This window comes from Nansenia antarctica (assembly GCF_963989245.1).
Source record: "Nansenia antarctica genome assembly, chromosome: 15".
Lineage (NCBI taxonomy): Eukaryota > Metazoa > Chordata > Actinopteri > Argentiniformes > Microstomatidae > Nansenia > Nansenia antarctica.
Genome location: NC_137685.1, coordinates 1,803,938 through 1,816,507, shown reverse-complemented (window position 1 = coordinate 1,816,507; position 12,570 = coordinate 1,803,938). Strand labels below are relative to the sequence as shown.

Sequence of the window (12,570 nt, the reverse complement as noted above, 5' to 3'; positions counted from 1 at the left end):
GATCCCCGCCTGGCCACGTGTCTTGTCTCCTCGGGCCAGACACTGAACCCCAAAATTGCTCCCAGTGAGCGGGCCGGCACCTTGCATGGCAGCTTGCCTACCTCGCCATCGGCATGAATGTGTGTGTGAATGGGTGAATGAGAGGCCGTTGTAAAGCGCTTTGGAATAAGGCGCTGTATAAGTACAGTCTATTTACCGTTTATCAGAGGAGTGATCAAGCTAATGGCACAGCATTGTTAAAGCTCCTCATCCTACTGTCATCCCTCTGTTGTTTTCATCCCTCCATCTCCGACAGGACTGGTGTCAGATGCAGACATATTGATTACACTCATTGCAACCCAAATAACAGGCTTCCAGTGCAGCATCTCTCTACTCATCTCCTAAGTATAGGACCTCTTCTCTCAGACTGAACATGCCTTAAACATAAATATCAAGTGCCCTTAAAGGGACATGTAGGCCTATTTGGTTTTGTATAAACAAGAAACTAGAAAGCCCATTCAGGGCTGATTTCACGCAGATGAACACTTATCCTAGACTAAAAAGGAACATCCTCAATGGAGATTTCCAATTGCAAATGTGATATAATCCTGGACTAGGCTTAAGCCTTGTCTATGAAAGCGGCCCATCAAATTCCTTAAAGTATAACATAGACGTTGTAGCTAGTAAGCACAACCCTCCAGGTCACTGAGATCCATTTTGTCGTTTATCAGGACGGCTCGAGGCTGCGCGAGTCGACACTTCCTTTCTCCTCATCATTACCTCTGGGCGTTTATAATGGTAAATGGACTGCACTTATATAACGTCTTTATCCAAAGCGCTTTACAACGGCCTCTCATTCACCCATTCACACACACATTCACACACCATTGGCGGCAAGCTGCCATGCAAAGCGCCGGCCCGCTCACTGGGAGCAATTTGGGGTTCAGTGTCTTGCCCAAGGACACTTCGACATGTGGTCAGCCGGGGCTCGAACCGCCGATCATTAGACGGCGGCTCTACCTCCTGCGCCACAGCCGCCCCCTGGCTCCCAGGTGTTCCTCTTGACGTCTGGCCAGCCGAGTCTGACTGTTTCTGGCACGTCACCCCCCACGGCCTGAGAGCCAGGAGGAGGGAGAGGAGGAGGGAGAGGAGCGAGGAGAGGGAGGAGGAGGAGGGAGAGGAGGAGGAGGAGGAGGCAGAGGAGGGGGGAGAGGAGGAGGGAGAGGAGGAGGGAGAGGGGGAGGGGGAGGAGGTAGAGGAGGGAGGTAGAGGAGGAGGGAGAGGAGGAGGGAGAGGAGGAGGGAGAGGAGGAGGGAGAGGGGGAGGGGGAGGAGGTAGAGGAGGAGGGAGAGGAAGAGGGGGAGGAAGAGGGGGAGGAGGAGGGAGAGGAAGAGGGGGAGGAGGAGGGAGAGGAGGAGGGGGAGGAGGAGGAGAGGAGGAGGGAGAGGAAGAGGGGGAGGAGGAGGGAGAGGAGGAGGGGGAGGAGGAGGGAGAGGAGGAGGGAGAGAAGAGGGGGAGGAGGAGGAGGAGGGAGAGGAGGAGGGAGAGGAGGAGGTAGAGGAGGAGGGAGAGGAGGAGGGGGGAGGTGGAGGCAGAGGAGGAGGGGAGAGGAGGGAGAGGAGGAGGGGGAGTAGGAGGGAGAGGAGGAGGGGGGAGGTGGAGGAGGAGGAGGAGAGGAGGAGGGAGAGGAGGAGGAGGAAGAGGAGGAGGAGGGGGGGGAGGAGGAGGCAGAGGAGGAGGGGGAGTAGGAGGGAGAGGAGGAGGGGGAGGAGGAGGGAGAGGAGGAGGTAGAGGAGGAGGAGGCAGAGGAGGAGGGAGAGGAGGAGGAGGGAGAGGAGGAGGGAGAGGAGGAAGGGGAGGAGGAGGGGGAGGAGGAGGGAGAGGAGGAGGGGGAGAGGAGGGAGAGGAGGAGGGGGAGTAGGAGGGAGAGGAGGAGGGGGGAGGAGGGAGAGGAGGAGGTAGAGGAGGAGGAGGCAGAGGAGGAGGGAGAGGAGGAGGAGGGAGAGGAGGAGGGAGAGGAGGAGGCAGAGGAGGAGGGAGAGGAGGAGGAGGAGGGAGAGGAGGAGGGAGAGGAGGAGGCAGAGTCACAGATGTAGCGACAGTTTCTGTGTCGTCCCAGCGATGTTTCTGTTTCTGTCTCCGTCCTGCCCACAGCTGTGTGCCCATCCAGGCAGCGCGCCCAGACTCCCTCCTGTGGCGCCCTGATACTGATACCTTCTGGATTGGCTAGATGAGATATGACCATAACTGAGGAGTGGCTGTGGGCGAGAGGAAGTTCCCAGTGTTACTCCACTACGTCATGACGGATGGTTGGCGTGTTTTAAAGTTGTTGTTTTTGGGGCAGTCCCACTCATATTTTTTTATTTTATTGACAGATACAGTAGAGATTTAGACAGGAAGGATGGGTGAGAGAGAGAGGAGGGTTGACATGCAGGACATGTCCGCGGCCGGAATCGAACCGGGAACCCTGCGCTTACGTGGTCGGCGCTTTTTTTCATTCATTCAAACCTTTATTTAAACTCGTAAGTTACTGAGGTTGCCCTCATTTACAGTAGCAAGGAATGAATAAAAGAGAACCAATAATATAAGTCATAAACAGAATAGTAATTAAACCAAAATATAAAACAAACAAAAAAAGAAAAAACTGAGCAAATTTCTACATTACTAAGAAATGTACAACATAATTTAAAAACAGTTACAAGAAGTGACACAGAGGGGAAAAACCAAGTTCTTAAAATCATTGAGTGATGGGAGAGAGAGGAGAGGAGTGGAGGGAAGGTGTGTGTGAAGGGTCGAGAGGAGAGGAGTGGAGGGAACGTGTGTGTGAAGGGTCGAGAGGAGAGGAGTGGAGGGAAGGTGTGTGTGAAGGGTCGAGAGGAGAGGAGTGGAGGGAAGGTGTGTGTGAAGGGTCGAGAGGAGAGGAGTGGAGGGAAGGTGTGTGTGAAGGGTCGAGAGGAGAGGAGTGGAGGGAAGGTGTGTGTGAAGGGTCGAGAGGAGAGGAGTGGAGGGAAGGTGTGTGTGAAGGGTCGAGAGGAGAGGAGTGGAGGGAAGGTGTGTGTGAAGGGTCGAGAGGAGAGGAGTGGAGGGAAGGTGTGTGTGTGAAGGGTTGAGAGGAGAGGATCTGTGTTCTGGTTGGATATTGTGTTATGGCTGCCTTGCTCCACTCCTAGCGTTCTGTTGGCCCTTGACCTGGAGCCTCTCAGACGTGTGTATGGTGTTTGAGGTCCTGGGTCACCACCTGCTCAAGTGGATCATCAAGTCTAACTACCAGGGTCTGCCCCTCCCCTGCGTCAAGAGCATCATACGGCAGGTAAACAACACATATAACAAACCAGAACAACACTGTTGTTTATTTATTTTTTTAAATGACTTGACCTTTTAAATACAGGCACTACATTTTATAAACACTGCTATGTCCGTCTGTTTTTATTGTATGTATTAATGTATCTGTGACCTATGTGTGTTTTTAATGTGGAAATGTGTTCTTGAGCTGCACTTCTGCCTGTCAAAGGAGGATTTCAATCAATCAATCTTGAATTGATTGATTGATTGATTGATTGATTGATTATACTTTATTGTCCCCGAGGGGAAATTTGTCTTGGGCATGGTACTTTCATGCTTCAAGTGCAACAGAGACGATACATACAACATACAGTAGACAAAGTAAACAACAGGACAGCAACAAACATTGAGTGACATTGGCAGCAGTTTCCACCTGGACATGGCATCATTTGGTATAAATATATATTGCACATAACCCTTCAAGTGGTGTTTTCGAATATTGCACATGGCCCTTCAAGTGGTGTCTAAGATAAAATTAATCTTGAAATGGACCACACCTTAGACTCAGGCACACGGGGGGGGGGGGGGGGGGGGGGGTCTACAGTTGTTTCCTTGTCTTCTCCCTTGACTCACTTATTATGAGGAAAAGGGACATTTATATATGTGAATGCTGATTCAGGAGAAGGAAAGGAGTGGAAGTAGGAAAACATTTACAAACTGTTGAGATGCACCCAAAGAGAAATGCAATAACACAACATCCTGTTCATGTAGGATGTATGTTGTTGTTTTGTTAAAAGTACAGCAGCGACATTGTTGAGTCTTCTCCTGTCCCCTAGGTGCTGCAGGGTCTGGACTACCTGCACGTTAAGTGTAAGATCATCCACACAGACATCAAGCCAGAGAACATCCTGTTGACGGTCAACGAGCCCTACGTCAAGAAGATGGCCGCCGAGGCCACGGAATGGCAGAAGACGGGAGCCCCGCCCCCCTCCGGCTCGGCAGGTAAGCCCTCGTCCAATCCACATGCAGCGGTTTGGATTGACGCTTCAGTCCTTCTTACCAGATCAACATGTTTCTGGCTTATGGAAACCTGTCTTGTTCAATGCAGTCTGATTCAATAGGATGAAGCTGGTGTCTAAGATCATCACTGGCATCGAACTGAGATGAACTGGTCTGGAGAATGAGAGGCTCCTCAAAGGGTTCAGAGCGACCGGGGTGCACTGATGAAGTGATGCCGTTTATCAGGGTTCGACAGTAACGCTTTTTTACACCCACGACGACGCTGATAGATCCCGGAAAGATATTATCAAAGCGTACGCGCCTGCCGATCACCCGTACGCTTTGATAATATCTTCACTCCACGATCATCTAGTCTAGTCTGGCGCCTGCGCCGTCTGTTGTTCTTCCTGCACACAGGTAAAAATATCCAGGATCTGGCTCTAGATCTTGCTCCGGGCGAGTAAAACAGCGTTACTGTCGAACCCTGAATGACATTGAGAAGAATGACTGTAGCCCAGCATCACCAACAGAGGAACCATGTATATAGATCTATGTATCTATGTATATAGATAGGTTCTCTATGGGAAACACATCCCAGACCAGGAACATTTATTGCCAGTGTGTGAGTCACCTGGCGTGTTCCAGAAATAACTGACTTACTCAGACGAGTGTGACTCCCGCTGGTCCCCAAAGCTGTGGAGAGAGAGTGTGTTGACGTGTGTGTGTGTGTGTGTGTGTGTGTGTGTGTGTGTGTGTGTGTGTGTGTGTGTGTGTGTGTGAGAGAGAGAATCAGTGCGCACACACACATGCTTTGTCTCTGGCTCTGAATACTAATGACTGAGGTGGATAACCACCTACGCAGACGTGTGACTGACTGAACATTTCTCTCTTCACAGTGAGCACGGCTCCAGCACCCAAACCAGTAAGTCTCCTAAAGAGCTGTTTTCTTATTCAAAAGATTAGTTCATTTGTCTTTGTGTTCACATCAGAGACACACGGTTCACAACATGTTTGATAAAGCTCTCTCTCTCTCTCTCTCTCTCTCTCTCTCTCTCTCTCTCTCTCTCTCTCTCTCTCTCTCTCTCTCTCTCTCTCTCTCCCTCTCTCTCTCCCTCTCCCACTCACCCCCCCTCTCTCCCTCTCCCACTCACCCCCCCTCTCTCCTCACCCCCCTCCTCTCCTCTCCTCACCCCCCTCTCCTCCCCCTCCTCCTCTCAGACAGCAAAGATGTCCAAGAACAAGAAGAAGAAGATGAAGAAGAAACAGAGGAGGCAGGCGGAGCTGCTGGAGAAGAGGATCCAGGAGATGGAGGGAGCGCCGGAGGGAGGAGAGGAGGAGGAAGAGGAGGAGGACGACGAGACCACAGAGACCCCAGACAGCCCCCCCTGCGCCCCCCCGCCCTCTTCCAACACACTACTAGACGTCACCAACGACACCACAACAGGTGAAATATATCTAGATATTTTTTCCATCTCTACATTAAAAAACTATTCGTGACGTTAGAATTATAAGGTTCTATCTCCGTTTTTGGTCAGAATTGTGTTTTTTACATAATCTGATCCATTAGGTGTTTATTAATGCCTGTATGGTGTTATTAAGTATGCTTACATTTTTGAGTTAGTAATTCATAAAATACAAAGGTTCCATCTCACAAAACATAATGGAATGTAAAAACTTTGACGCTCAATATCTCTGAACTGCCCTAAAGAGAGATAGAACCTTATCATTCTAAACGGAGATAGAACCTTATCATTCTAAGCTCACGTTGTGTCTGTTGGTGGGAGTTCCATCTTCTCTCAGACCCGAGCTACGTCGGTCTATGTGGAATGAAAGAAATTCATGCCTCAAAATGATCTTAGACTGACGGAAACAATGTTCTCTTGTGACGACTGTCTGTGTCACTGACCCAGTCTGTGCTGCTCACGTCCTCTCTGCCTCAGACACGACGGCTCCGGACCAGACGGAGGAGAAAGGGGCTGAGGCGGAGGTCAGGATGGAGGTCAACTGCAACGGCCACGCCCACCCGGAGAGCGAGGAGAGCCCAGAGAGCCCAGAGAGCCAATCACAGAGGACCGCCGACGACCAGGAGGAGCAGAGAGAGGCCGAGGACCGGCAGAACGCCAACAAGGTGGACGCCAGCGACCCCGACCACGACCCCAGCCCAGAGGGTCAGAAGGACCCGCCGACCAGCGTGACCTATACAGAATGCAACGGCACAGGAGGTGACCCCCAAGACCCCAGTCAGCTGACCTCCGACGATCCCGGGATGGACGGTAAAGCAGTTGTAGGGGGTGGAGAGGAGGAGGATGAGGAGGAGAGGAAAGGACAGGAGGAGGAGAGGAAGGAGGAGGCAGAGATGGAGACGGAGACTGAGGCGGAGGCGGGACCTGGAAGAGGGGAGGAGAAGGAGGAGAGCCAGAGGAACGGTTAGTGAGGGGAGGAGGAGTGTGAGTCCTAAAAACTTTTAGTAAAAGTTTGTGAATTTATTAGTTTTATTAAAAAACAAAGATGAACCGGAAATTCTGTTGTATGATAGTGGTCTAGTCTATTGCAAACTAAAACTGTTAAGTTAAAGGTGTCACTGATGTAAACGGTTACAGCTCAAAGTGGCGGTGAGGTCTGAAAAAATATTGACAACAAGGTCTTTAGAAAGGTATTGACATTAACCTCAAGATTCCTGTATATTACCCTGCTAGCTGTACCGTCTCCCACTTGTCTTCCTTCCCTCAGTTTGGTTTCACCTCCTCAGCGCCCCTCTCCTAAACCCCCTCCTCTCTTCCTCTCCTCCCTGTCCTCCTTTCCTCCTGTCGTAAGTACGGTGTGGAAGTGTTTCTTTGTCTTGGATGCTCCACGCGTTCAATTTCTATAATGACAGTGATTCTAGTCGCTTGTTTCTCTCCAGTCCCCTCCCACTTCACGCTTACGGTCTCTGTTCTCTCTCTCTTCCTCTCTGCAGCCCCCCTCACAGCAGGTAGTCTGCTGGTGAACCCTCTGGAGCCTCTGAACGCAGACAAGCTGCAGATCAAAATCGCCGACCTAGGAAACGCGTGCTGGGTGGTGAGTTTTGGAATTTGGATGCAATTTTTGGGAATTTCAATGCTCATAGCACATAGGTGACCATGGTCTGGAGATGGAGAATAAACGCCCGTGGCTCTCTGTCTCTCTCTCTGTCTCTCTCTCTCTCTCTCTCTCTCTCTCTCTCTCTCTCTCTCTCTCTTTCTGTCTCTTCCTCTCTGTCTCTCTCTCTCTCTCTCTCTGTCTCTCTCTCTCTCTCTCTCTCTCTCTCTCTCTCTCTCTCTCTCTCTCTCTCTGTCCCTCCCTCCCTCCCTCTCTCAGCATAAGCACTTCACAGATGACATCCAGACGCGACAGTACCGCTGTCTGGAGGTGCTGATGGGGGCAGGCTACAGCACACCGGCCGACATCTGGAGCACGGCGTGCATGGTGGGTGGGGCCAGGGGCACTGATGTACATATCAGGGTTCGACAGCAACGCCGTTTTACTTGTCCGGAGCAAGTAAAACATTCATCGGGTTTGTTTGCGACGCTGCTAGATCCCGGATATTTTTACCTGTGTGCAGGATGATCGTGAGTGAAGATATCGTCTGGCTCGTGCAAACAAACCCGGCGAATGTTTTACTTGCTCCGGGCAAGTAAATGGCGTTACTGTCGAACCCTGATATGGAAAACGCTGTTTTTATTTGAACGCCGTTAAGTCCTGAAGAGGAGTATCATCTGAATTAACTAAATGTAAATGATCTTGACTCTACACACACACACACACAGACCCCCACAGACACACACACACACACAGACACACACACACACACACACACACACAGACACACACACACACACAGACACACACACACGTCCTTACATTTACAACCCAGAACATACCCATGTCTTCTGTTCTTTAGTTTAAACAGGCATAGAACATTCACATAGAACATTCACACATAGAACATTCACACAGAACATTCACACAGAACATTCACACACAGAACATTCTCTCACATATTTAGTTGCGTGTCGACTCTCACACACCGCAGGGCAGAGAAGGTTAGGTGACTTTGTAATTGGCTCTATTACGCGGAACCACCCATGAAACTGGTATGTAAACATTTAGGAAGGATTAAGACACCGTTAATAGTTCCTGCCCAAGGGAGTGCACTTCACATGCACTTCACTCTCAACGGGTATGTAATCAAGCCTTAGTAAATGTGTAACTAGCTTAGCTATGACTCATCTGTTCATGTGTTCCTGTTGGCTAGCTGAACAACAGTCTGTCCACTGCACTGCAGAACAGGTCCTAGTCTACTTCCGCCTCAGACAACAGTCCAGACCGGTGTGCTACACAAGGGTCTACCTTCTTACTGTTGCATCTTTAGCCCACACACACACACAGAGAAGAGCGTTCCTTCAAACCACACACACACACACACTAGGGCTGCAACGATTAGTCGACTAGGCACGACTAATCGATTACGAAAATTCGTCGGCGTGAAATTGTGTTGTCGACTAATCGCACAAAAATATATATACAAAAAAAAACTTTTTTTAAATTTTTTTTATTTTTTTTTAAACGGGAGCCATGCAAGAATCAGCTGGGTACGTTTTAGCTAACGTTGTTAGCCAACTGGCTAACGTTATATTGTTAGGGTCGTAATGTTTATGTTAGCTTTACTGTTACATGTTGGAAAACAACGTCTCATGGACAGGGCTGTACATGCTATGAGCGTTTGTGCTATTAATTTATTTGCCCTGTGGCACGCATGTGACAGACAGAGGCGCTTGTATGTAACGTTACGTAGCAGGGGTTTTCCATGTTGAAGCCAGGAGAACGCGAGATGAAATGAAGTGAGGGGTGGTCGCTATTAAAATACCAGGTAGTCATGGTGGATGATCATGAATGATGCTTGATAAGTGAATGCTATTTCAATTATGTTGAGTCCACCAGCGAGCTGTCTGTAAGATAAACAGCGCCAAGCGTAGCCTACTAACGTGAGCTGTCTGTAGTCTAGCCAGCAATGCTAGCTAGCCAATCAACTAGCTCTGTGAGCAGCTGTAGCTTGGCGTAACGTTAGGTTAGATAGCTAGTTAAGCCGGATTTATGCTTCTGCGTCGCCATTTACGCGCAGCGAAAAGCCACACGACTAATCGCGACTAATCGAAAAAATAATCGGCAGATTAGTCGACTACCAAAATAATCGTTAGTTGCAGCCCTAACACACACACACACACACAGAAGAGCGTTCCTTCAAACCACACACACACACACACACACACACACACACACAGAGAGAAGAGCGTTCCTTCAGACCACACACAGAGAATGACAATTCTTTGTTAGTGTGTTAGGTTGCACTTCAAGGAAGAGTTATTCACTAAAGGTCACACACACACACACACACACACACACACACACACACACACACAGCAGCCTTCCACAGTGGACAGGAGGAGCGTACTGAACCTTCAGACAGACAGAACTTTCAGAGACGGTGAAATATACGCACACGCACATCTCAACACTGGAGACTGACTGACTGACTGACTGACAGAGTCCTGACCTGTGTTGATCAGCAACATGCAGCGTCTGTGCTACAGTATGTGAGTGACTTGACTGTCTGAGACTAAGTGTGTGTGTTTGTTCCTAGTGTTAACTGATTATTGTTGGTGTCCTCAGGCGTTTGAGCTGGCCACGGGGGACTACCTGTTTGAGCCTCACTCTGGGGAAGACTACTCTAGAGATGAAGGTACGCCTCCCTTCTCTCCTCTCCTCCCCCCCCCTCCTTCTCTTCCACCTCTGTCCTGTATGGGCCCAGCCAGAGGAATACAATGATTCAAGGATATATCACTGGGTCAGTTAGTCAGACCCACCAGGTTGTCAGACATGCTGAGCCCATATGTTGTGTAGCATTTGCATCTGTGTTATGTATTGTAAACTCCCCCAAAAAAGTTCGGAAATGTTATTTTGGTAGATTATTCCTCCCCTTTAATAATACCAATTGGTATTTTATATAGTTGGAAAGCCTGATTAGTCACTTTTACAACGAGGTACAACTTGTAAGGATCATGCATTCGTGGAAGGAGCAACACAGCTAAACGTGTGGGTAGTGGCCCAAAATATTTGCCAAAATCCCCTTCAATATTCTTCTGTTGATTTGTTTAGATGAGATTTAAAAAGACCTTAAAAATGATTGGGAGGAATTGACTCCTGTCCTCCATCTGACCTCCTCCTCTCTCCCTCCTCTCATGCAGACCACATTGCACTGATCATTGAGCTGCTGGGGAAAGTCCCTCGCAAGCTCATCCTGGCTGGGAAATACACCAAGGAGTTCTTCACCAAGAAAGGTAAACGTGTGTGTGTGTGTGTGTGTGTGTGTGTGTGTGTGTGTGTGTGTGTGTGTGTGTGTGTGTGGTGTGGGTGTGGGTGTGGGTGTGGGTGTGGGTGTGGGTGTGGGTGGGGGTGTGGGTGTGGGTGTGTGAGATATGATATGATATTTGTGCATCTCTCTGAGCATATCTCCGTCTGTTAAACTTGACTGTAGAGGTAATCATCAAATTAAACTCCCATGTGTGTTAGTGTGTGTGTATGTGTGCTGCACTAAGTTAGTCTGGTGTGAGTGTGTGCTGCACTAAGCTGCTACTTGCGCCTGTCTGTCTGTCTATATTTTCTGTTGTGTGTAATAATCACTCTCTCTGTCTCTCTCTCTCTGTCTCTCTCTCTCTCTCTGTCTCTGTCTCTGTCTCTGTCTCTCTGTCTCTGTCTCTCTCTCTCTGTCTCTCTCTCTCTCTGTCTGTCTGTCTCTCTCTCTCTCTCTCTGTCTCTCTCTCTATATATCTCTGTCTCTCTCTGTCTCTCTGTCTCTCTCTCTCTCTCTCTCTCTCTCTCTCTAGGTGACCTGAGGCACATCACCAAGCTGAAGCCGTGGGGTTTGCAGGAGGTTCTGGTGGAGAAGTACGAGTGGTCCCGAGACGAGGCTCAGACCTTCAGCAACTTCCTGCTGCCCATGCTGGACCTGGTGCCAGAGAAGAGAGCTACGGCCACCGAGTGCCTCCGACACGCGTGGATCGCCACCTAGTGGCCCCCGAACGCAACTGCAGCAACAACCACCACTGCACATGCTCAACACACGTACATGCAGACATAAAACACGCACACACACACACACACTATCAGAGAACCGATGCCTGCATTATGCCTGCATTGCCTCCTTGTGGTACTCAAATGAAATACACACACACACACACACACACACACATCCATGAGAGACTGGCTGCTGAAATCATACGGGTGACGTCCCCCCCGTGTCACCTGTGATATTGATAACACTGGTTACAGAAAAAACAGAAGATGGTCCAAATTTCGCAGCTCTATGTATTTATGTCCTTTATTTTCTCCTTTTTTTACTGACTGGATTTGACTTGAGTATCTGATCCTTCTGTTTCTGTGTTCCCTTTTCTAGACTCTCTGTGCCGACGATGACGTGTTAGCTACATGTTAGCATGTTAGCTACACAACAAGTTTGATTCAGAGAGAATTGTATTCTTTTCATCCGTGTTTGTTTGAAAGATCGTCGCACGCTCAAACGAGAGTTACGACCAACCTGTTCTGACCTCCGGCGGACACTTTCCATCAATCTTCAGTTCCCGAAACTAATGAAATCATTTTGACCCAAGAGCATCAGGATTTTATACAAACATAAGATCAGTCTTTCCTCCATGAAAACGCATATTTGAAGTTTGTATAGGACATTAATGGGGAAAGAGCTGCAGCCCAGAATATGATAAAGAAGTAAATAAAATAAAACAAGTGGTTATGGTGCTGGAAATGTTGCGTCCCTGAGTCTGGCATTATGACGTCATCACTGTCCAATCCTTCCTCAGTTCATTCCAGGCAGCAACTTGGCAAAAAGCACAAAAAAAGAAAAGTTGAATTGGATTCTTTGCTCTGCTTTCTGTGTTGTTTACCCCTGGCGTGCATGGCTCCAGACCAACAGACCTACGCCACTGAAAACATCCGTCATGTCAGCCGTGGTTACGGTGCGTAGGTGCTTAACAAGGCTGTGTTCTAAAGCAGTGTTTCTCAAACCTCTCCTCGGGGACCACCAGCCGTTCCACACGTTTGATCTGTTCCACCACCAGCACACCTGATTCAACTGGTGCTGGTGGTGGAACTGATCAAATATGTGGAACGGCTGGTGGTCCCCGAGGAGAGGTTTGAGAAACACTGTTCTAAACGCAAACAGAAAATTCAGTTTTTTGGCCAGTAGGTAACAGTGTGACACAATATCATCAGGTTGAG

General features: G+C 49.0%; 1 protein-coding gene across 1 annotated transcript in view; it reads left to right on the top strand.

Annotated features, from left to right (window-relative positions):
* Positions 1–12,341, top strand: part of srpk1b (SRSF protein kinase 1b) — a 66,970-nt gene extending 54,629 nt beyond the window's left edge. Inside the window, exons 7-16 of the mRNA XM_080545862.1 lie at positions 3,183–3,289; positions 4,098–4,263; positions 5,157–5,182; positions 5,479–5,704; positions 6,201–6,686; positions 7,217–7,317; positions 7,597–7,704; positions 9,949–10,018; positions 10,524–10,616; positions 11,163–12,341. Coding sequence (XP_080401988.1) covers positions 3,183–3,289; positions 4,098–4,263; positions 5,157–5,182; positions 5,479–5,704; positions 6,201–6,686; positions 7,217–7,317; positions 7,597–7,704; positions 9,949–10,018; positions 10,524–10,616; positions 11,163–11,347 — 1,568 coding nt within the window. The 3' untranslated portion in view covers positions 11,348–12,341. The remainder of the gene's footprint in view (positions 1–3,182; positions 3,290–4,097; positions 4,264–5,156; positions 5,183–5,478; positions 5,705–6,200; positions 6,687–7,216; positions 7,318–7,596; positions 7,705–9,948; positions 10,019–10,523; positions 10,617–11,162) is intronic.
* The last annotated feature ends 229 nt before the right edge of the window (positions 12,342–12,570 follow it).